This window comes from Acartia tonsa, chromosome 3 (genome assembly GCF_053477335.1).
Source record: "Acartia tonsa isolate MP-2025a chromosome 3, ASM5347733v1, whole genome shotgun sequence".
NCBI lineage: Eukaryota > Metazoa > Arthropoda > Copepoda > Calanoida > Acartiidae > Acartia > Acartia tonsa.
The window spans coordinates 29,564,324-29,585,934 of record NC_137262.1 but is presented as its reverse complement, the minus strand read 5'-3'; the positions used below and the strand labels follow the sequence as shown (position 1 = coordinate 29,585,934).

General features: G+C 31.8%; 2 protein-coding genes and 1 long non-coding RNA gene across 5 annotated transcripts in view; 1 reads left to right on the top strand and 2 right to left on the bottom strand.

The window, feature by feature from the left end:
• LOC145313859 (uncharacterized) overlaps positions 1-2,042 on the bottom strand; it is a 195,955-nt gene extending 193,913 nt beyond the window's left edge. Inside the window, exon 1 of the long non-coding RNA XR_013877531.1 lies at positions 1,812-2,042. This is a non-coding gene — a long non-coding RNA (uncharacterized LOC145313859). The remainder of the gene's footprint in view (positions 1-1,811) is intronic.
• On the top strand, positions 191-3,439 carry LOC145313858 (rhodanese domain-containing protein CG4456-like). The gene is made up of 7 exons (XM_080153509.1): positions 191-313; positions 397-436; positions 735-775; positions 1,076-1,123; positions 1,364-1,466; positions 1,823-1,885; positions 2,485-3,439. Exons 1-7 carry the CDS (start codon positions 298-300, stop codon positions 2,591-2,593), a joined length of 420 nt encoding a protein of 139 aa, XP_080009635.1. The 5' UTR covers positions 191-297; the 3' UTR covers positions 2,594-3,439.
• The window catches only part of LOC145313855 (uncharacterized), a 21,846-nt gene continuing 2,861 nt past the window's right edge, over positions 2,627-21,611 (bottom strand). The window contains exons 6-14 of one of the 3 annotated variants that reach the window (XR_013877529.1): positions 12,106-12,201; positions 11,779-11,832; positions 11,349-11,458; positions 10,217-10,340; positions 9,632-9,868; positions 9,091-9,347; positions 7,373-7,532; positions 6,348-7,000; positions 2,627-6,232 (exon numbers count right to left, since the gene is read on the bottom strand). Coding sequence is in view for 1 of the 3 variants with exons in the window: in XM_080153502.1 (XP_080009628.1) it covers positions 6,437-7,000; positions 7,373-7,532; positions 9,091-9,347; positions 9,632-9,868; positions 10,217-10,340; positions 11,349-11,458; positions 11,779-11,832; positions 12,106-12,201 (1,602 nt within the window). In the remaining 2 variants the exon portion in view is untranslated. Of the gene's footprint in view, positions 7,001-7,372; positions 7,533-9,090; positions 9,348-9,631; positions 9,869-10,216; positions 10,341-11,348; positions 11,459-11,778; positions 11,833-12,105; positions 12,202-21,611 lie in introns of all 3 variants that reach the window. The other 2 variants (XR_013877530.1, XM_080153502.1) reach the window with 2 other exon arrangements.

The window sequence follows — 21,611 nt, the reverse complement described above, 5'->3', positions numbered from 1 at the left end:
TAGCCATACAAAAAAAATCATGTATAGCATCTTGTATTACAATTTTCCAAGAATATTTTTAAAAAATTATAAGATTCTAAAGGCTATGGTCTTAACAACTAAATTAAAATTAGAACAATACCAGTAATAAAATAAAAAGAAACTTTGCAATAAAAAATGACATGAAAAACTTAATCCTGTAATAATTTTCAGAATAAGCCTCCTAAAAATCAAGTTTTATTTAATAAACTTGATGTTATATTCAGTTCTCTGGTTTTAATACAAATATAACAACCATTCTTTTAACATTTAACTGCTATGGAATCTTTAAAATGTAAGTTAACAAAGATAAATATTTCAAAATATTTAAATACATTAATATTAAGTGAAACACTTCTATAATACTTTTATTTTTAGTGGTAAAATTTGAAGATCTAAAGAAGTTAACTGAATCTTGGTAAAAAAAAGTAGTACCACACAATTTTAAAGTTTTAGTAAAATAATAGTTATTTAACGCATTGTTTATAGACAGGTTTCCGCGGATAGTTAAATAAAAAATATAAGATTAATTCCAGATTAGTTAGACCAAAAAGGCTGGTGTAAACTTTATAATTTTTAAATTTATTATTCGTAGAAATTTCTGTAATACGATACAAAACATGATTTTTCCGTACAGCTCAGAACCGGTTGTAATCCAGCGGATATTAAACGGATTCGAAGCCATTTTGGAAAATATTTAAATCGCATATTTTTAGTAAACCAGAAAAGTATGTTATCATTGATGTCAGAAATCCAGGTAATTGTTGGATTTAAATTAAATTAACAGGATGCCTGTTTGTCAGTCCGTACCGCTAATTGCTGGACTGATAAGGTTCTCCTTTACAATGTAGCTTCTCATAGGTCCTCTGGGAGGGTTTTTACCTATTTTGGGGAAGGGTGCCACTACCCTCTAAAGAGAAATCGCCCTTAGAAAAAAGACCCCAAAATTATATTTTTCTTTTTAAAACTAAAATTGAAAATGTGGGGTCGAGGGGCGTAGCTGCTAGCAATGATGATATATATTAAGAATGAATCAAATGGTTATTGCATGTTTTAGGTGAATTAGAGAAACATGGTAAATTGGAACAATCAATCAATATTCCATGTAAGCATGAAACTTTCTTCACTATTTGTGAGTCAAACTGACGAGCCATAATTAGTAAAAGCGGCGCAAAAAAAAAACATCTTTTTTTTAAGGTGTGGGGTTTCAAAAGTTTTCTCATTCGTTAGCTCAAAGAACTTTGGTTCTTACTATAAGTTTGATTGGTTCAAACTAGCAGTGTCTTAACTTTTCAAACAAAGATATTAATATAAACTATTGAGCTTAGATCCTTGTTGATTTTAGTGAAAGAAATCAAGTCATTGGAAGAATCTTCACAATCAGAATTTGTGGGAAAGTTGAATTTGCAGAAGATAAGTAAAGAAGATCACATTATATTTCACTGCAGGTATCATAATCAAATTATAGAGTAGCAATTCTGAGGCCTATCAGGGAGGGAACATTGGACCGTAAATTATACTGGTAACCAAAGTTTTGCTATCTTATGACTTATTCATTGGCTCAAAACCCTTGGATTCTTCAATAAAATATTGAATGGTTGGTTTGAGATAGTTGTGTTCAAAATTTTTAACCAATAATTTCAACCGACAAGAGTGATTATGTTTGTCATTGCATATCAATTTATCAGTCATCGTCTTATCCCATAAGATCCCTAACGAAAGATTCGTGTGTTTTTTTTACAAACTAACAGACAAATTCTAGTTAAAGATTAATTAGGCTTCGTAAATGTTACCTCAACTTTAGATCTGGACCTCGGGCTATTTTTGCAGCTCTAGTGTTTCTCAAGTTTGGTTTCACAAATATCAGGTAATCATTTTCACATCTCATCATATTTAGGAAGGGATAGAACAATGGAAGATATTTAGAAAAACATAAGAAAGAACTTGGTAATTAATCCACCATTGTACTATCCTTACCGACAAATATTTTGTTCACTATTGGCTTCAGTAAAAAGATCTAACCTAAATGAATTAATGAAACAATGTATATTCATTTGCTAGTAAAAATATATAAATGACTATTTATATAAATCAGAATCGACACTTAAATTAATGTAGAAATTTGCCTTTTTAACCCTGAAACTATTATTATTTAAATTCAGACATAAGTTAGATAATTCATATTTTAATACTTAACAAAATAGATTTTTTTTAAAAATATTAACAAATAATGTAAGTTATTTATCATATTTTCGCAATTTTGATCAGGCTGGAAAGGGTATTCCAATTAAATATACAAAGTATCAATGTTATAGATCACCTGGCAAAACTAAAAATTTCTCTCGAAGAAGGTAGAAATTCAATTTTTGCTATGTGATCACTATATTGAGAGAATAGTTTTGATACCCTAAGCCCTAAGAAACAACTATGGCTAATCAATCAATGAACAAATTATTTTCTTTCTAGTATCTACTCTGGGGGAATGCTGGACTGGAAGGCTTACGGAGGAAAAATTCAAAAAGTAACTTCAGAAAATGTTTTTTTTTTGTATAGAATACATACATATCAAAATTAACTGAAATAAATAAATGAAAACGCATAACATACCTACTTTTTATTATTTATTGCAATCGATATAAATTTAAATGTCATACATATATTTACTAAATACTACAAAAAAAAACACATAGGTATAATTTATTGGTTGGCTAAATTCAGTTATTCTTTTTTTGTCATAATCAATTTCGAAGATTTTGTCAAATTTTTCATAAAGGAATTTTTTGTTTTATCAAAGAATTCTAGTACTTATTCTTATATTCTAAAGTATTTCTTAGAATGTACTATAAGGTTTTAAACATGGAAGTAAAAATTGCATAGACTAGAAAAAATATAAACCAATTAAAATAACAAGACTTGCGCAGCAATTTTAAATCTTCAATTAATGGGAGTGAAAAGTGGTAAATTGCGACAAAAAAGATAGTTATTAGGAATGAACAAATCTATTTATTAATACATATAAAATACTACGACACATGATAAAAAATAAGTGGCTTGGTCGGATGAACGGATGAAAAAAATAGACCCTGGTTATAACGTAGCTGAGCTAATTAAACCTATTTGCTTTGCATACAAAAGTTACTTTTGCCTGTAGTATTATTTCTTAATACAACCAACAGTTATTATTAAATAAAGAAATACACTTAAACCAAATGGTTCAATACATCTAAAAACAAAAAAGTAAGAAGACTGAAAAAATGTAATATACATACAATGACTAAAATCACAGTTCAACAAAGATTGAGAATTCTTTTATTTCAACAAGTATTCGTGTCTTCTTTCTTTAAACTTTAAATTCAAGTTTTATCAAAACATTTTATAAGTCATTTTCAAATAAGCTTCCAGGACAAACGCAGGAGTGACATCGTCCGAGTGGACAAACACAGGAGAGTCCAAAACAATAAGTTAATTGAGTATTTCTTTACAGGTTAGATTAGGTTAAGTTATGAATGTACAAATAAATCCGCAAGGGTTAGGCATTTAATAAAAACCTATAAAATGGTTTAAAATAGTTTAGGTTAGGTTAAGTGTCCACTCCGATGTTTGTCACTCCTGTGTTTGCCCTATGACCTAATATAATACATTTTCAAAAGTAATGTTTAAATTTTGCAGCAATTTTAGGAATTAACAAATGCCTTGTAAGTCAATACAGAAAAAACAATTGTCTTTTTCATTTCTCAAAATAAATACTTGGTTATGAATATGAGATAAAGGAAGAATTAAATGAGTTAAAATAATATATTAAAATACTCATTAGAAAACATTGGTAGATTTTAAAAAATTAATACATAAATTTAAAATAATATTATTTTTACTTTTACCAATGTATCATAGATTTTTATTTAACCTTCCATTAAAAAATCATTTTATAATAATTTTACTAAATTACATTTTAAACATTATACACTAAAATAGGAATGTTAAAATTGTTTAAGAAAGCCCAACAAAAATATAAATGGAAATAAATTTTTTCCTCGGGTGTCATAGCCCGTTTCCAAGTTAGAGCACAATTAATAAATAATTTTCCAGTGTGGCTTCGAAACCGATTAATATCCGCTGGATTTGAACCGGTTCTCAGCCATACTGAAAAATTATATGCGGCATCGTATTATACAATTTTCCAAGAATATTAAAATAAAGTCAAAATTAAGACCTACCTACCTTTTTGTTACACCAGGGCTTTGCTCCTTGGGTCTAACAAAACTGGTTTTATCATATAATTTTTTCTTTTAATATTCACGGAAAGCTGTCTATAATACGATGCAATAAATAACTATTATTATTTTTTTGGGGCCAGATTTTCAATTTATTGTTAATTACATAAATTAATAGTAATGTTCTAATTTGTCAATGAAAAAAAAAAAACAATAGGTATTACAAACGTATAAAACTGAGATTCATCAAAGAAAAATAACAAAAGAAAGCCCGTAAACATAAAGAAATATGGCAACTCAAACATATAGGTATAATCAGGGATATAAAGGGATAAGACAATGGCCGATAAATTGATGTACATGCCCATTCATAATACACAGAATTACCCATTCTTTAGATTAAAATTAGTAGTTGGAGCGTTTGGACACTCAACTTAATGAACCAACCAATCAAAACTTTATTAAAGTTGTTCTTGAGACAACAAATAAGAAATCGTTATTATAAAACTTTAGAGACTTGTGTAATAAATAGGCCAATGTCCCCTCCCTCCCTGGGTATAATTTATTATGTTAAATAAAATACATAAAAGTTTTCATTTGAAATACTACATCATAATAATAAAACTTATTATACATTATATAATAATACATTGAGCATTTTATGTTTGTCAGTTAGGATTTTGAAAAACTTTTCATTGTTAAAGTTAATTGAAATTGTAAATGTAAATCTTTGCTGTTTTTATATTTGCAGAATGATTCAGTTGCTAATATGACACACTTTGTTACTTTGTGGTTAGTAACATATCTTTAACGTAGAATGTAGTTCCTTCAAAATCCTAACTGCTTTGATTATGCATAAGATGAGTATATTAGGCCGAGTATTATCGTAATTAAGAGCAATCATTCAGTGAGAGAAAATAAAACTAATTCTTCTGAGATCAATCTTCCTTTTTAAGTACTTTTTAATAGTTAGATACAATGATTAACAATTATGTATTTGGACAGATAATAAACTATATAAAGCACTTTATGGGTCTTGCTTTAAAGACATGCAAGTATTAAGAAGTCAACAACAACAAAACATAACTACTATTTTCAAAATGTAAACACAGAAATCTAGCTTCCTTCATCGAGAGAGAGAAAGGCAACGCTAACCTTATTAATGTTCCGATTTGTTTTTTACAAGTATGGAAATCAAAATTGTAAAAAATTGGTAATTAAGAACGAAAAACATTGAAAAATCTATAAAAAGGCCAAAATCATTAATACTTCCAGAAAACTAGGATCTATAAAAGATGATAATAAATTAACTATCCCAATACATATTAGATTATTCATGTACCTAACTGTAAAATATAAAAAATATTCATGATTATGCTTATGAAGAGAGAGAACTACAAATACAATATACACTGGTTTTAAAATTAGGAATGTTTAATACCTACATAATAAAAATGTGATGTTATTATTGAAAAGTAGACTTTTTGAGCTTGCATTGCTGTTTATTATTTAAAAATACTGATTAACTATTATGATTTTAAAGAAAAATTAAATATATTTATGAAAAAATACATCTATTTCTTGTAGGCAGTTGTCCGCAGATACGTAAAGAAAAAGAGACGTTCTTCTTTTTTTTTGGCCCTCTTAAAGGATGAAAAAAAAATCAATTAGGCTTAACAAAATTGATTATTTACCTTTGTTGGACAATGTATATACCTGAGCGAGACATAGTTTTTCCTAAGATTGAATTAAGAAATATGTAAAGAGAAATAAAAATAAAAGAATAAGTGTTAAATAGTCTTCTACAGTTTTCATCAGGAAGCTATTCTTAATGATTCAAACTAATGGAAGTTTTCTGACATCAAAATAGCATTCTTTTTTGCTATACCTGGCACCAAAGTAGAGTAATTCTCATAAATTAAAATTAGAAGAATATACATCTAATATAAGTCCTAACTACATATTGAATTGGCAAGAAAATATAAGATTTTGTTAAAATAGATCTTGTTAAGAATGTGAGCTACTAAGATTTTATATTTGTTTGTACTAAATATTTAGAAATGCGTGGAATAGAAATCATTTTTATGTAAATTTTTTTTTAGTGTGATGAATTTTTACCATAAAATCGACAAATTTTCAATGAAAGCCCAATTTTCGAAGCAAAATCTATTTGCAGTAAGATGAAAAAAATCTACCAAAATATAATACTATGAATGGCTAAAACTGCCGTTTGCGGCCAAGGTACCATTTTCGCCATTGCCGCCGCCAGTTCCCGGCGGCCCACCAGTTTTATTGAGCTGCATTTTCTCCAGAATTTTGTTTGTATTGGCACGATAATCTAAATTTTTCTTGAAAAACTCTCCGCCCCAGTTGGAAAACACTCGCTTTGTACTCTGCTGTTGTTCTTGTTGTGGTTGCTGTGGCTGCGTTTGTTGTTGTTGCATAGGTTGTGGCGGTGCATGCTGCTGTTGTTTTAACGCCTGCGACGTTAACAGGGAAGATAAAGTTAGGGTACTTTTGCTGCTACTAAAATCACTGGTAGATAAAGAAGAAGAAAAATTGTCCTCATCCGTAGAATTACTACGCGACGAAGTTCTATCCTTGTCCTTGTCAATAGCCAGGTGTCCGCCGTACAAACCAAACGATATTGTCGGCGCTTTTGGCTTGATAAGATCGTCAAATTCATCGCTGAGCTGTTTTTCTCGTTGATTGGAAAATTTGTTGCAGTTTATTAATCCCTTCCCGGCAGTTTGCAATAAATGACCAGGAACCTAGAAAAACATATTACCTATATCAACAGAAAAAATAAGTCTGTAAATTGAAAGGGTTCGAAAAAATCAAAGAAACCACAGATTGAGGGGGGAAAATGAAGCAAGTCCTATAACTTGGTGGATAGTTAACTCTAAATATCAGACTACAGAACCAAGACCCAAGTATGACAGGTGAGTGACCTACGTTTAATACCTAGGTGAATTGAACCTGACAGCTGAACATTATCATATGATTGGTTTAGAGTAAACTCTTACTTTTTTTGTCTTTCATTTATTACATATTCATCAAATCAAGACCATACCTTACTTCCCCTCACCCCAGACCCTCTAAACTGAAGTAAATAACCAAGACAAAGGGTTCTTTTTCGTTACCTGTCTAATTGGTTTCTTTTCTTCAGGCGCGACAGGTGTCCCACCATCCTTCAGCTTGGCAACCTTCTCCAGATTAGAGTCCTTGGTTGACTTAGTTCCTGCTTTCAACAAGGCCGTGGCAAAAGATGCTCGGGCAACAGGTCCATTCTTTCGTGTTGGTCTAAATATCATTACGGGTTTGGATTAGAAAATAAAAATATTAAGTACCTACCTACGTGAAAGTAGAAAATATGTAGGTAGTAAAAAGAAATAGGGTAAAGCGGGGCGAACTCTGTGCTTTTTTCGGTTTTTTAAACCTGCAAATCGTAAAAATTATTTTTTAAAAATGGGACCAAGACCAGTAGAAAGATCTCGGAAAAGTCGATCAGGTCCTAAAAGGACGTAAACCTAGGACTTTGGGAAGTTTGTCAAAATTGATCTCAAAAACGGCACAGACTTCGCCCCGCCTCGAAGCGAAGTCGGTAGGGCATTTTCAAGCTTCAAAAAATTGATGACGCATTGATTTTATTGCAGCATGCCTAAAAGGTAAAAGTTGCTAAATGAAATAAAGAGTACCTATGCACAAAAATTTTTATTAAGATAGGTCAATTTTTTCTACCCAAAAAAATAATTTTTCCGAACTACGCGAAATTTGACTTTTTTCGAAATTTTTCTTTGATAAAAAAACATAAAAATACTACTAGAAAAAATAACTCTTTATGACTTTTAAGCCGGATCCTTAAAATTCAGGCAATTTTGAATAGATTTGGCCAAAAAAAAATTAGTTCTATTAGCAAAATTTCCTGAAAAATTCAAGTTGAAAAAAAGAAAAGTTTGGCAAAATCTGTGGTCGATTTTCCAGCTTCAAAAAACCTATGACATATTGATTTAATTACAGCATGCCCAAAAGGTCAAAGTTGCTACATGTAATAAAGAGCATTCACAAAAAAATTTATGAAGATCGGACAATTTTTTCTACAAAAAAAAATCATTTTTTTTTCTCGAAAATTTCACTTTTTTATATAAAATTGAAAAAGTTAGTATAAAAAGTGAAAAAACCGAGTTCGCCCCGCCTCATAAAAAGTCGATTTGAGAAAAAACTATACAAGCCTTTTTAAAGTTTTAAACGGAAATGGATAGCCCATTAGATTCTTAATAAGTCCCCTGAAGACGTCTAAGCTCTAGCTCTTACCAGTTTTTGTCCAACTTACCGTTTTTCCGACCGAAGCAAAAAATTCGAAAAAAAAAATTTTTGTCGTCCGACTTTGAAACCCAATAAGTACCCTAAAAATTCATCTCACAAAAATTTCATTTTATACTTTTTTTGTAGGCAATTTAATAAGGAATAAATTTGATATGATGTTTTTTTCTGTCTGTCGATTAGAACATGGAGAAAAATGTCATTTAATGAAGGTGTGTAAAAAAAATAAAGACTTCGCCCCAATATAGTACAGGCCAAATATATTTTTCAAAAACTAAGGTTTTCATTCTCAATCATCCTATAAACTTTTTTTTACATTTTAAACTCACACTCGCGCTACATATTTTGGTAAATATAATTTTAACAAAAAACCTGATTTTTTCCCTATTAGAGTAGTAATATAAAATACACTGTGTTGACAATAATATATATGTAATATAAACAACAAAATAAAATAACAAAACCTAACAATTTGACGAATTGCCATCCCTACTTAGTAACATACAAAGAAAATTCCTATTAAAAAGAAGCATTTTACCTAAAATCCTCAGAACCGGAGGATGGTGAGCTATCCCTTGAACTATAACTAGAACCATCATCGCTGGAACCGCCGCCGTCTCCCCGCCGTTTTTTGTATGGCCGCGTCGAGGAATCTTTCTGTTGGCGGACCTTCTTGGTGCCGCCGAATAATCCCTTAGTGCATGAGTTGGAGGATATTAGAGGAAGGGGGTGTTCTTCGTCTAAGTCGGAGGAATAGGTAACTGCAGACCGGGAATGCTTAGAGTAGGATTCAGACTAAAATGGAAATTCTTGATAATTTTTAAAAGGCAAAATGTTCAAAAGTAGCGCATTAATAACACGATTCACTCTACAAAACTAAAAAAAAATAATTTAAAAATCAAGAGGAAAACTTTGTAATTGTAATGTTGATGGAAAATTAGGTATGCAATTTATTTGTGCATCTTAATGCGCGCGCGTAAATGGTTGATTTTGTGAGTTTTAATCTCTGTGTATCAATTTTAACGTACTAACGAACGTACAAAGGCTTCTCTACAAATAAAAAAATTAGGAAATGCTACCTCCTTAATACTGAGTTTTTGAGCAACCACATCATCCTTAAACCTTTCTTCTACAATCTTCTCCGCCGCGCGTTTTTCACGCATTTCTTTCATAATCTCGCGCTGTCGGGCACGTTCCTCCCGTCCTTCGTTATCCTCCTTGCTGCCGCTAAGTGATTCTTCTTCGTCCCAATTTACGCGGCCGCGTTTTTTACGGCCTCGCCGCTCCTCCATTTCGGCCTCTGCCTGTTCGGCCAACTAAAATAAAGACGAACATAATACACAATTTTAATCAAATATATTTCAAATAAGTACCTTGATGTCCAAAAGTAGCTCAGCAATAAAACATTTATGATTTTTGATATTAATCAGAAAACTAACGAGATATTTTGATAATGTTGACTAGCTGCAACTATATATTAATAGGAATAATTAAGATTAAGCCACAGCAAAATTAGCACTTTATAACTTGAAAAAAGACGTTGTTTCAAAAAAGAGCCATCTGTACGTTGTGTAAATGTATTAAAGCCATCAAAAAGGGTTCAGAAGAGCATTACAGGAATGCCGATCTCTAGAGTAAACCTGTACTTCTAGAAATAACAATACCTGAATTGCTAACAGTCTATCCTTTTCTTCTTGAGTTTTTTTAAGAGTTTCAATTCTGGAAGAACTTCTTTTGGTATTTAATAGATTTTCCATCTCTTTTCGTCGAGCTTCTTTCTCCTTCTCCCTGAAAAGTTTGTTTGTTAGGTATATTTTAAAGTTAATAATTTAGGAATAAGTCCAGTGACGATAAAGGGGGGGGGGGGAAGTTTTGACACATTTGCGTAAACAGTGAGTATAGGCTTTATCTTTGGACTGAGAGGATAAGTTATTACGGATAAAATCATTCTAATATGATGAATTTTCCCAAGTTTTAAAATTTTTTGGATAGGCCTCCAGGTTCCGGAGCTCCAGGCCTTCAGGTGGTCTCTGTACAGGTAAAAATGAAAAAAAAAATTTTTTTGAAGAGTTAGAAGTCAACTTATGAAACAAAATATGCATATTTTGTTTCATAGGTTGACTTCTAACTCTTCAAAAAAAAATTTATTTTTTTAATTTTTACCTGTACAGAGAGGACCTGGAGGCCTGCAGCTCCTGAACTTGGAGGCCTATCCAAAAAATCTTAAAACTTGGGAAAATTCATCATATAAGAATGATTTTATCCCAAATAACCTATTCTCTCAGTCCAAAGACAAAGCCTATACTCACTGTTTACGCTAAAGTGTCAGAACTTCTCCCCCCCCGCCCTCCTTAATTCTGAAGTTTGTATCATTAAGATTTAATTGAAATATTCAAGATAATGAATGCAAGAACGTGTTTTATAATACTTTGGGTACCAGTTTAATATTATTTACTGTCCATTATCCCGCCGTCCATGGTATAACTAGTAGGTTGACTTTAATCTTTGATGGTCCATTGACGCAAAAGCAGAATAAGATTCAAACCTTAGGTATATACGGCTAATGATTTATCACTTAAACAATTTTAAAGTCTCTAGTTTGTTGTATGAAAATCTGGAGCTAAACAATCTCCAACAACCATAAAAGTATATTCGATTTTTTATAATTGAGTATTGAATTGTATTACCATGTAAAATATGAAATTTGAAAAGCTATAACAGTTTTTTTTTTCATAAAAGTTGCTTGATTATAAGGCATAAACATTTATACTTTGGTTGTTTGAAAAATTTACTTACTTGAACATATCTTTAATCTCAGGTAGAAAACTTCCTTGTATTAGTTTGTATAACCTTCTGTCCTCCTTGTGACTGCTTCCACGATATTTCTCAGTTAATTCTTCCCAATCCTAAACAATAACATCCATATGTAACAAGGAGAACTACCTATATATTATACAATTTAGGCGCATAAATACAAAGCTAATAGAAGAATAGCAATATTTCTGAGACAAAAAACAAGCCCAAATATTTGTACTTTTTACTAAAACAAACAGACATGTTCTAGGTAGGTAGTTAAGAAAGATTTGATTAACTAAAAATAACTTGTATTATACTAATAATCATAATAATTAAAACATTCAAATAATAAGCTTTTTATTAACTATACAGAATGCATGTAGGACGTAGGTTATCATGATGTTTCTTCAAGATACATAGAAATACTAACCTGAATTGTAATACAGACAACAGACCACGAGCTTTTTTCAATACCGTCAGCATCCTAGAAACAGATTATCATTATTATAATATATGCCTATATCATGTATAGTAAGGTCCAAATTTGTAAAAAGAAAATCATTAGTAAAAATAACTGTTGAATACAAATTATGTCAAAGAAAAAAGGGCAAGGTTCATGTTCTCAATTTTTATATCATTTGACTGTAATTATCCAATTGTTGTATGGATAGCAATATCATACTTTTTGATACTATCTTGGTATCTATCCATTTGTGACAAAGTTATACCAGTGAATACCCAGTGAAGAATTATGTACCTGACTGCTGTCTGCAGTATCCAGCCCACCATCAGATTCTGTTGACTCAGTTTCTTGTTCAGATATACTCGACTTTTTCCGTTTCCGCTTCTTCTCCTAAAATACAACAAATATTCAAAGATCAGATAAACGTAACCAATAGGTCATTACATTTCACATTGGGGCAAATCAACCAAAAAGGGGATTTAATTATTTAGTACCCTTAAAATTCATCTCACAAAAATTTCATTTTATACTTTTTTGTAGGTAATTTAACAACAAACAAATTTGCTCTTATGTTTTTTTCTGTCATTTGAAAGGAACATGGAGATAAAGGTCATTTTATGAAGGTAGATAGAAAATTACCAGATTAACCCCTCCCGAAAATACCCCCCCCTTACCCTATCCATCTATCTATCCATCAATCTATCCATCTATCTATCCATATATATATCCATCTATCTATCCATCTATCTATCCATCTATCTATCCATCTATCTATCCATCTATCTATCCATCTATCTATCCATCTATCTATCCATCTATCTATCCATCTATCTATCCATCTATCTATCCATCTATCTATCCATCTATCTATCCATATATCTATCCATACCACTATCCATCTATCTATCCATTAGATCTTTTCATGAAAATACCCTTTCTCGAATTTCATTCTTCTGTTAACCTAAAAAGTTACTTTAGGGGCCTAGAAATACATGTACAAAATTTCAGCTCTTTATCTCTACTGGCGACCTAGCGCCAGGCATGTAAAATATCAACAGATAACGGTAGCACGGCGGTTTTAACAATATCTCAGTAATGTGCAGGTTTTAAGCTCTTCTGCATATTTCAATTTAAACACATAAGGCCAAAGATATTATATCCAAAAAATCTTTTGTCAAAGTCTATTCTACACCTAGCGCCAGTCAGTTTTCTAAAATCATGCTTTTTATACCTGTGATAAATGAAATCGCCAGCGCTAGGTGTAGAGTAGACTTTGACAAAAGATTTTTGGGATACCATATCTTAGGCCTTATGTGTTTAAGTTGAAATATGCAGAACACCTAAATTCACCTTCCAAGCCATTCTCTATGCATTTTAAATTTTTTAATGAAATAACGGGATTTCAAAACTGCCTTTTGAAAGGGCCTAAAAAGTATCTTTTTTTGTCCCTTTTTTCACTGTTTATAGTTACAACTTATTAAGATATTATTCTCAGTTAAAAAAAAATTGGCGCTTCCTGCACCAAAACTTGCAAAAACAGGCAGTTAAACTTCTGTACCCCTACTTAACCCCCTAACAGACCCCCCCTCTATCTCGGCTCCTGTTACAGATAGAGACGTAAAACTTTTTTCTGGTGGTTATATGTATTTTTAGAGAAAACTACTTTTCTAGTCATAGCGGTCAGACCGCTCCTTATCTGCTTTTTAGCGACCAGCCGCTAAATATTAAAACTGCTGTAGAGCAGCCAATTTTAAAGCTAAGAAAACCAAATTTTATGACGAACTATTATTTTTTAAAACAAACAAATACTTTTTCTGACCATCGCCGAAAAACGACAAATAACGGAAACTGCCAATTTTGGCGGTAAAATGGCGGTTGGCAGCGCTAAATAATATCTTTATCTGTTTATAGTTACAATTTATTAGGATATTATTCTCAGTTAAAAAAAATTGGCGCTTCCAGCACCAAAACCGGCAAAAACAGGCAGTTAAGCTTCTGTACCCCTACTTAACCACCTAACAGACCCCCCCTCTCTATCTCGGCTCCTGTTACAGATAGAGACGTAATCTTTTTTTTGGTGGTTCATGTATTTTTTTAGAGAAAATTACTTTTTCTAGTCATAGCAGTCAGACTGCTCCTTACCCGCTTTTTAGCAGCCAGCCGCTAAATATTAAAACTGCTGTAGAGCAGCCAATTTTAAAGCTAAGAAAACCAAATTTTACGACAAACTATTATTTTTTATAACAAAAAAATACCTTTTTTGACCATCGCCAAAAAACGACAAATAACAGAAAGTGCCGTAAAATGGCAGTAAAATGGCGGTTGGCAGTGCTAATTAATATTTTTATCTATTTATGATCACAATAAAAGACTTCATACAAAAATTGGCTGATTAAGGTCCGGAAAGGGCCAACACAGTTAATTGTTGAAACTAATGTAATAGATTTTTATTTCAGTCAGATGCCAGACGCAGGCAATTAAATAAATTAACATTTAGAAATAGGAAAGAAAACAAAGTCATTCCTAATTAGGACAGAAGTCACTGGAAATTGATCTGATTGATCTAAGGAAGGCTACTTATGTCCTTCATCTAACAAAATCTAACTTAAGGGAGGTGACTTATGTCCTTTGTCTGACAAATTCTTACATTAGGAAGGCTGCTTATGTCCTTCATCTTGCAAAACTTAGCTTTTCTGTCCTTCACATAGCAAAACCTCACAAAACATAGCTTTTCTGTCCTTCACATAGCAAATTCTTGCAAAACATAGCAAATTCTAGCAACACATAGCAAATTCTTGCAAAACATAGCAAATTCTTGAAAAACATAGCAAATTCTTGCAAAACATTGCAAATTATTGGAAAACTTAGCTTTTCTGTCCTTCACATAGCAAGTTCTTCCAAATATAGCAAATTCTTACAAAACATAGCAAATTCTTGCAAAACATAGCAAATTCTGGCAAAAAATAGCAAATTCTTGCAAAACATAGCAAATTCTTGCAAAACATAGCAAATTCTTGCAAAACATAGCAAATTCTTGCAAAACATTTCCCAAATCTTACTGTCGGTACCAAGGACACCAGGTCACCATATCTCATGAACCGGTGGTCGGAATTTGCTATGTTTTGCGAGAATTTGCTATGTTTTGTAAGAATTTGCTATGTTTTGCAAGAATTTGCTATGTTTTGTAAGAATTTGCTATGTTTTGCAAGAATTTGCTATGTTTTGTAAGAATTTGCTATGTTTTGTAAGAATTTGCTATGTTTTGCAAGAATTAGCTATGTGAAGGACAGAAAAGCTAAGTTTTCCAAGAATTTGCTATGTTTTGTAAGAATTTGCTATGTTTTGCAAGAATTTGCTATGTTTTGCAAGAATTTGCTTTGTTTTGCAAGAATTTGCTATGTTTTGTAAGAATTTGCTATGTTTTGCAAGAATTAGCTATGTGAAGGACAGAAAAGCTATGTTTTGCAAGAATTTGCTATGTTTTGCAAGAATTTGCTATGTTTTGTAAGAATTTGCTATGTTTTGCAAGAATTTGCTATATTTTGTAAGAATTTGCTATGTTTTGCAAGAATTAGCTATGTGAAGGACAGAAAAGCTAAGTTTTCCAAGAATTTGCTATGTTTTGCAAGAATTTGCTATGTGAAGAACAGAAAAGCTAAGATTTCCAAGAATTTGCTATGTGTTGCAAGATTTGCTATGTGAAGGACAGAAAAGCTAAGTTTTTCAAGAATTTGCTATGTTTTGCAAGAATTTGCTATGTTTTGCAAGAATTTGCTATGTTTTGCAAGAATTTGCTATGTTTTGTAAGAATTTGCTATGTTTTGCAAGAATTTGCTATGTGAAGGAGAGAAAAGCTAAGTTTTCTAAGAATTTTTGTAAGAATTTGCTATGTTTTGCAAGAATTTGCTATGTTTTGTAAAAATTTGCTATGTTTAGTAAAAATTTGCTATGTTTTGCAAGAATTTGCTATGTTTTGTAAGAATTTGCTATGTTTTGCAAGAATTTGCTATGTTTTGTAAGAATTTGCTATGATTTGCAAAAATTTGCTATGTTTTGCAAGAATTAGCTATGTGAAGGACAAAAAAGCTAAGTTTTCCAAGAATTTGCTAAGTTTTGCAAGAATTTGCTATGTTTTGCAAGAATTTGCTATGTTTTGTAAGAATTTGCTATGTTTTGCAAGAATTTGCTATGTTTTGTAAGAATTTGCTATGTTTTGCAAGAATTAGCTATGTGAAGGACAGAAAAGCTAAGTTTTCCAATATTTTGCTATGTGATGGACCAAAAACCAATTTTATGCAAGATTTTGATATGTGAAGGATCAAAAAGCTAGGTTTTGTGAGGTGAAGGGAGGCTACTTATGTCCTCAATCTTGCAAAATCTTTGTTAAGGGAGGCATGTTATGCCCTTCATCTAACAAATTCTCACATAAGGAAGGCTACTTATGTCCTTCCTAGGAAGGTGACTTCTGTCCTAATTTAGGAATGACTTTGTTTTCTTTCCATGATCCTAGAAATATTATCAATTTGTCTATAAAGGGTTAAAAACAAAATCAAAATATACAAATCTAATTATTAAAAACACCAAGATGATCTTTTCCATCCTATTGCATATTATCTTTCTTATTTTCCTTTTCAAATGCAAGATGTATTTTCAAAATTTAACTGTTGATAGAAAGATTCTGGATCATGGACAGAAAACGAAGTTGCTGGTGATTCTTATGTGCTAGTATGCATAAAATGACTTTGGAAATGTCTTCTGATTTTAGTTGAAAGGTGGATACAATAAGTGAAGGACCTATTTTTATAGTATCTAACAAAAAAAAGTTTATAATCAGTGATAGTGAGAAAAATTGTGTCTATGGTTGTCTTTATATAAACTTTTGTAAAATATTTAATATTGATATAGTGTAAAAAAAAAATTGTATTAATATTACCATTCTCCCCTTCAAGGACATCCAATGTGTTTATTAGGTAGGGGGGGGGGGGGAGGATATTTTATTAAGGGGGGAGAACAGGATGTCTGTTTTTATGTCTCTCTGTACTGAAGGATCTCACTAACTGCTGAACTGATATGGTTCCCCATAACAGGGTAGCTTCTCTTAGGTCTTGGGAAGGTTTATAACTAATTTGGGGGATGGTAACACCACCTTCCCAAGAACTTGAAAATCTAGAAATCAATCTGATATGACACACAAAAAGTGTAGAAAAGTATGAATAAATATATATGATTAATCACATGGTACCTTCTGAATAAATTTTGACAAATAATATAAAAATAAGGGACAACAAAACTTATGTAGTTATAAAAAATAATAGTTCATCATAAAATTTGGTTTTCTTAGATAAAAATATTAATTAGCGCCGCCAACCGCAATTTTACTGCCAAAATTGGCGGTTTCCGTTAATTGTTGTTTTTTGGCGATGGTCAGAAAAGGTATTTTTTTGTTAAAAAAAATAATAGTTCATCGTAAAATTTGGTTTTCTTAGCTTTAAAATTGGCTGCTCTACAGCAGTTTTAATATTTAGCGGCTGGCTGCTAAAAAGCGGATAAGGAGCGGTCTGACCGCTATGACTAGAAAAAGTAATTTTCTCTAAAAATAAACATAACCACCAGAAAAAAGTATTACGTCTCTATCTGTAACAGGAGCCGAGATAGAGGGGGGAAGCTAGGGGGTTAAGTAGGGGTACAGAAGTTTAACTGCCTGTTTTTGCTGGTTTTGGTGCTGGAAGCGCCAATTTTTTTTTAACTGAGAATGATATCTTAATAAATTGTAACTATAAACAGATAAAAATTATTATTTAGCGCCGCCAAATGCCATTTTACCGCCAAAATTGGTGGTTTCCGTTATTTGTCGTTTTTCGGCGATGGTCAGAAAAGGTATTTTTTTGTTATAAAAAATAATAGTTCGTCATAAAATTTGGTTTTCTTAGCTTTAAAAAACCACCAGAAAAAAAGTTTTACGTCTCTATCTGTAACAGGAGCCGAGATAGAGGGGGGGATCTGTTAGGGGGTTAAGTAGGGGTACAGAAGTTTAACTGCCTGTTTTTGCCGGTTTTGGTGCTGGAAGCGCCAATTTTTTTTTAACTGAGAATAATATCTTAATAATATCTTAATTTTACCGCCAAAATTGGTGGTTTCCGTTATTTGTCGTTTTTCGGCGATGGTCAGAAAAGGTATTTTTTTGTTATAAAAAATAATAGTTCGTCATAAAATTTGGTTTTCTTAGCTTTAAAAAACCACCAGAAAAAAAGTTTTACGTCTCTATCTGTAACAGGAGCCGAGATAGAGGGGGGGATCTGTTAGGGGGTTAAGTAGGGGTACAGAAGTTTAACTGCCTGTTTTTGCAGGTTTTGGTGCTGGAAGCGCCAATTTTTTTTTAACTGAGAATAATATCTTAATAAGTTGTAACTATAAACAGTGAAAAAAGGGACAAAAAAAGATATTTTTTAGGCCTTTTCAAAAGGCAGTTTTGAAATCCCGTTATTTCATAAAAAAATTTAAAATGCATAGAGAATGGCTTGGAAGGTGAATTTAGGTGTTCTGCATATTTCAACTTAAACACATAAGGCCTAAGATATGATATCCTAAAAATCTTTTGTCAAAGTCTACTCTACACCTAGCGCTGGCGATTTCATTTTTCACAGGTATAAAATGCATGATTTTAGAAAACTGACTGGCGCTAGGTGTAGAGTAGACTTTGACAAAAGATTTTTTGGATATAATATCTTTGGCCTTATGTGTTTAAATTGAAATATGCAGAAGAGCTTAAAACCTGCACATTACTGAGATATTGTTAAAACCGCCGTGCTACCGTTATCTGTTGATATTTTACATGCCTGGCGCTAGGTCGCCAGTAGAGATAGAGAGCTGAAATTTTGTACATGTATTTCTAGGCCCCTAAAGTAACTTTTTAGGTTAGCAGAAGAATGAAATTCGAGAATGGGTATTTTCATGAAAAGATCTACTATCCATATATCTATCCATCTGTCTATCCATCTATCTATCTATCTATCTATCCATCTATCTATACATCTATCTATCCATCTATCTATCCATCTATCTATACATCTATCTATCCATCTATCTATCCATCTCTCTATCCATCTCTCTATCCATCTCTCTATCCATCTATATATCGATCCATCTATCTATCCATCAACTATTCATCTCTTTATCCATCAACTATCAATTTATCCATCCATCAATCTATCCCTCTATCTATCCATCCATCTATCCATCTGTCTATCCATTTACTTATCCATCTATCTATCCATATATCTATTCATCTACCTATCCATCTATCTATCCATCAACTATCTTGAATTTCGTGATTAAAATGTCTAATTAGGGGTTTTGGTTATCAGAGCAATATGAGAATTTTTTAGAAGCGCAGCTACCCTATCACTAGCTTTTTGGGCCCTTTAAAGTGTAACTAGGTTAATTGTAGTCCGATTTTAGTGTTCAAAGTGTCAAATTTGGGGTCATGGAATTCATTTCAGTAGGAGGGGAGGGGATGGTGTAAATGGGGGTGGATGGGGATCCTTTATTTTAGCAAGCTACAAGTTTCACTTTATTTTTATGTTTAATAAATCCATTATAAATGTGGGCATGATTAACTAATATTAACTAATATCTATATTTATAATGATATTATGATTCTTGTTTACTGTTTATATGTATACTAGCGGCTTCGCCCCTAGCCTCTAGGGGATTTGCCCCAAGAGGTAATTAAACAAGGATGACAACATCCATGAATGAAGCGAAGCTCTGAAATGGAAGGACAAACGAACATTAACACTTGTGAAGTGTCAGAACTGAATATTAATGCATGTCTATACAAAATTGTAATTAAAACTGATTAAATACATGTTACTGTTTAAGGACATACTGATGTTTTTAGGACTTGATTATAGAGATGCTTCGCTTATAACAATAGACGTTATTAAAATAGGAATCAGTATTCAAAAAATCAGATGAATAGGATATTTTTAACATTCAAAACCATTATTTGTTGTTAAAAAAGTAAAAATCAGCTTGTTATAAATGGATGTAAGGACTTTCTGGTAACGAGTATAGAGTTGCTGTGCTTTCTAAGTCGTACCTAACTGTTGTAGAAATCAGCATGAAACGTTTGAGATCGATAGGACAATTCTAGTAGCCTGTTTAAGTTAAGTAAAAGACGTACGGACGGACCGACCCTAATTATAGAAATATGAAAAAATTGAGGGGGATTTTTATTTTTGAAAAAGATCTTTAAACAACCACAGGACCAGTAAATATATTCCCTGAAGAGTAGAATTCAATCAGTTTAGTGGTTAGCGAGATCTTAAGGGATGGGCGGACAGACAAACAGACATCAAGCTACTTTGTATTATATATTAACACCTAGGGATCTAAGGAACAAAACAATAACCGATTAATATGTACATCCCCAATATTGATACATATTTAATAAATTATATTACAAAATTATTTGTCTGTAGATGACAATTAGTGGTTGAAAAGTTTTGACACTCATCTTAATGAACCAACCAATAAAAAATCAATTAAATTTCCTGAAGTTCTTATGCTAACGAATATAAAAACGTTATTATAAAACTTTGAAGTTTGGGGACTAGTGTAATTAACAGTCCCCCCCCCCCTTTCTAAATAAAACTGCTGACTTTAAACATGAATACCCTGTAACTACATAATTTAAAAACAAAGCATTACCAATAGACAGACAGATAGACTACTTGCTAACAATTTAGAATGATTATAAGAACCTCACGTTATTTGCATATTAACTTTACCTTTCCGCAGTGAGGTAGGGGACATTGGGCTGTTTATAACACTAGTCCCCAAAGTTTTACAGTTGTGTGTTCAAACGTTTTAACTACTAACTTTAATCTACACAAGGGGTAATTTTGTGTATTATCATTGGGGATGTACAACAATTTATTGACCTTTGTCTTATCCCTTTAGATCCCTGATATTTGTAATAATCTATAGAAACGATTATTTAGTTACATTAAAACATCAAACATAAAGAGGTTTAGGTTTAGGTTTAGCCCCCCCCCCTCTCCTCCCCATCATTTAGTAAATGGAACTTGAAAATATTTATTATTAACTTTAATTCTAAGTCAGAATAAATATTTCCCAATATGTCTATGTTTTTGTGTCTTTTATTTATTTGAATTATATCTTAAGTTTTGACTTTAAAAGCGCATTTAAACGCCTTTTCTTACAAGCTTTTCGTGCACCCACGTTCAGAAAACGGGCTAAAAACCCCTACGGGGGCGCGGGGGGGTAAATGAAATCAGTACTGGCGATTAAAATATGTCTTTGGTTAATAAAATATCGTTTTTTTAGCCGGCGACACCCGGCGAAAACATGTTTCCTCTTACTGTCTTCTTAAATGTTGATTAAAAAACAAACAAATAAAAACTAAAATCTTGACTTCAACTAGAATTATTTAGGACTAATTTCTTTAATTTGTGTTTTTTTCTTTTATACTGTCAAAATATATGTAATGCATGACTCATCAGAAGTTATTTTGTCTAATTACGTTAATTCTAAGAGATTTTATAATACTTTTAAAATTGTTGGTGAAACACAAAAAGTATGCCTTTTTCTGTAAGAAAATTTTTGCATTTCTTGACTTCCATGCATTAGAATGCTTACTTAAAAAGCGTATTTTTACGATTCCTTTGAAATCTGATGTACATTGGGTATGATAATACTCATAGAATGTTTAAAACTTGATTTGGGGGTGGCGAATTGTTGCCCCTTGTTGCCCCTATGTGCATTTGAAGAAAAGC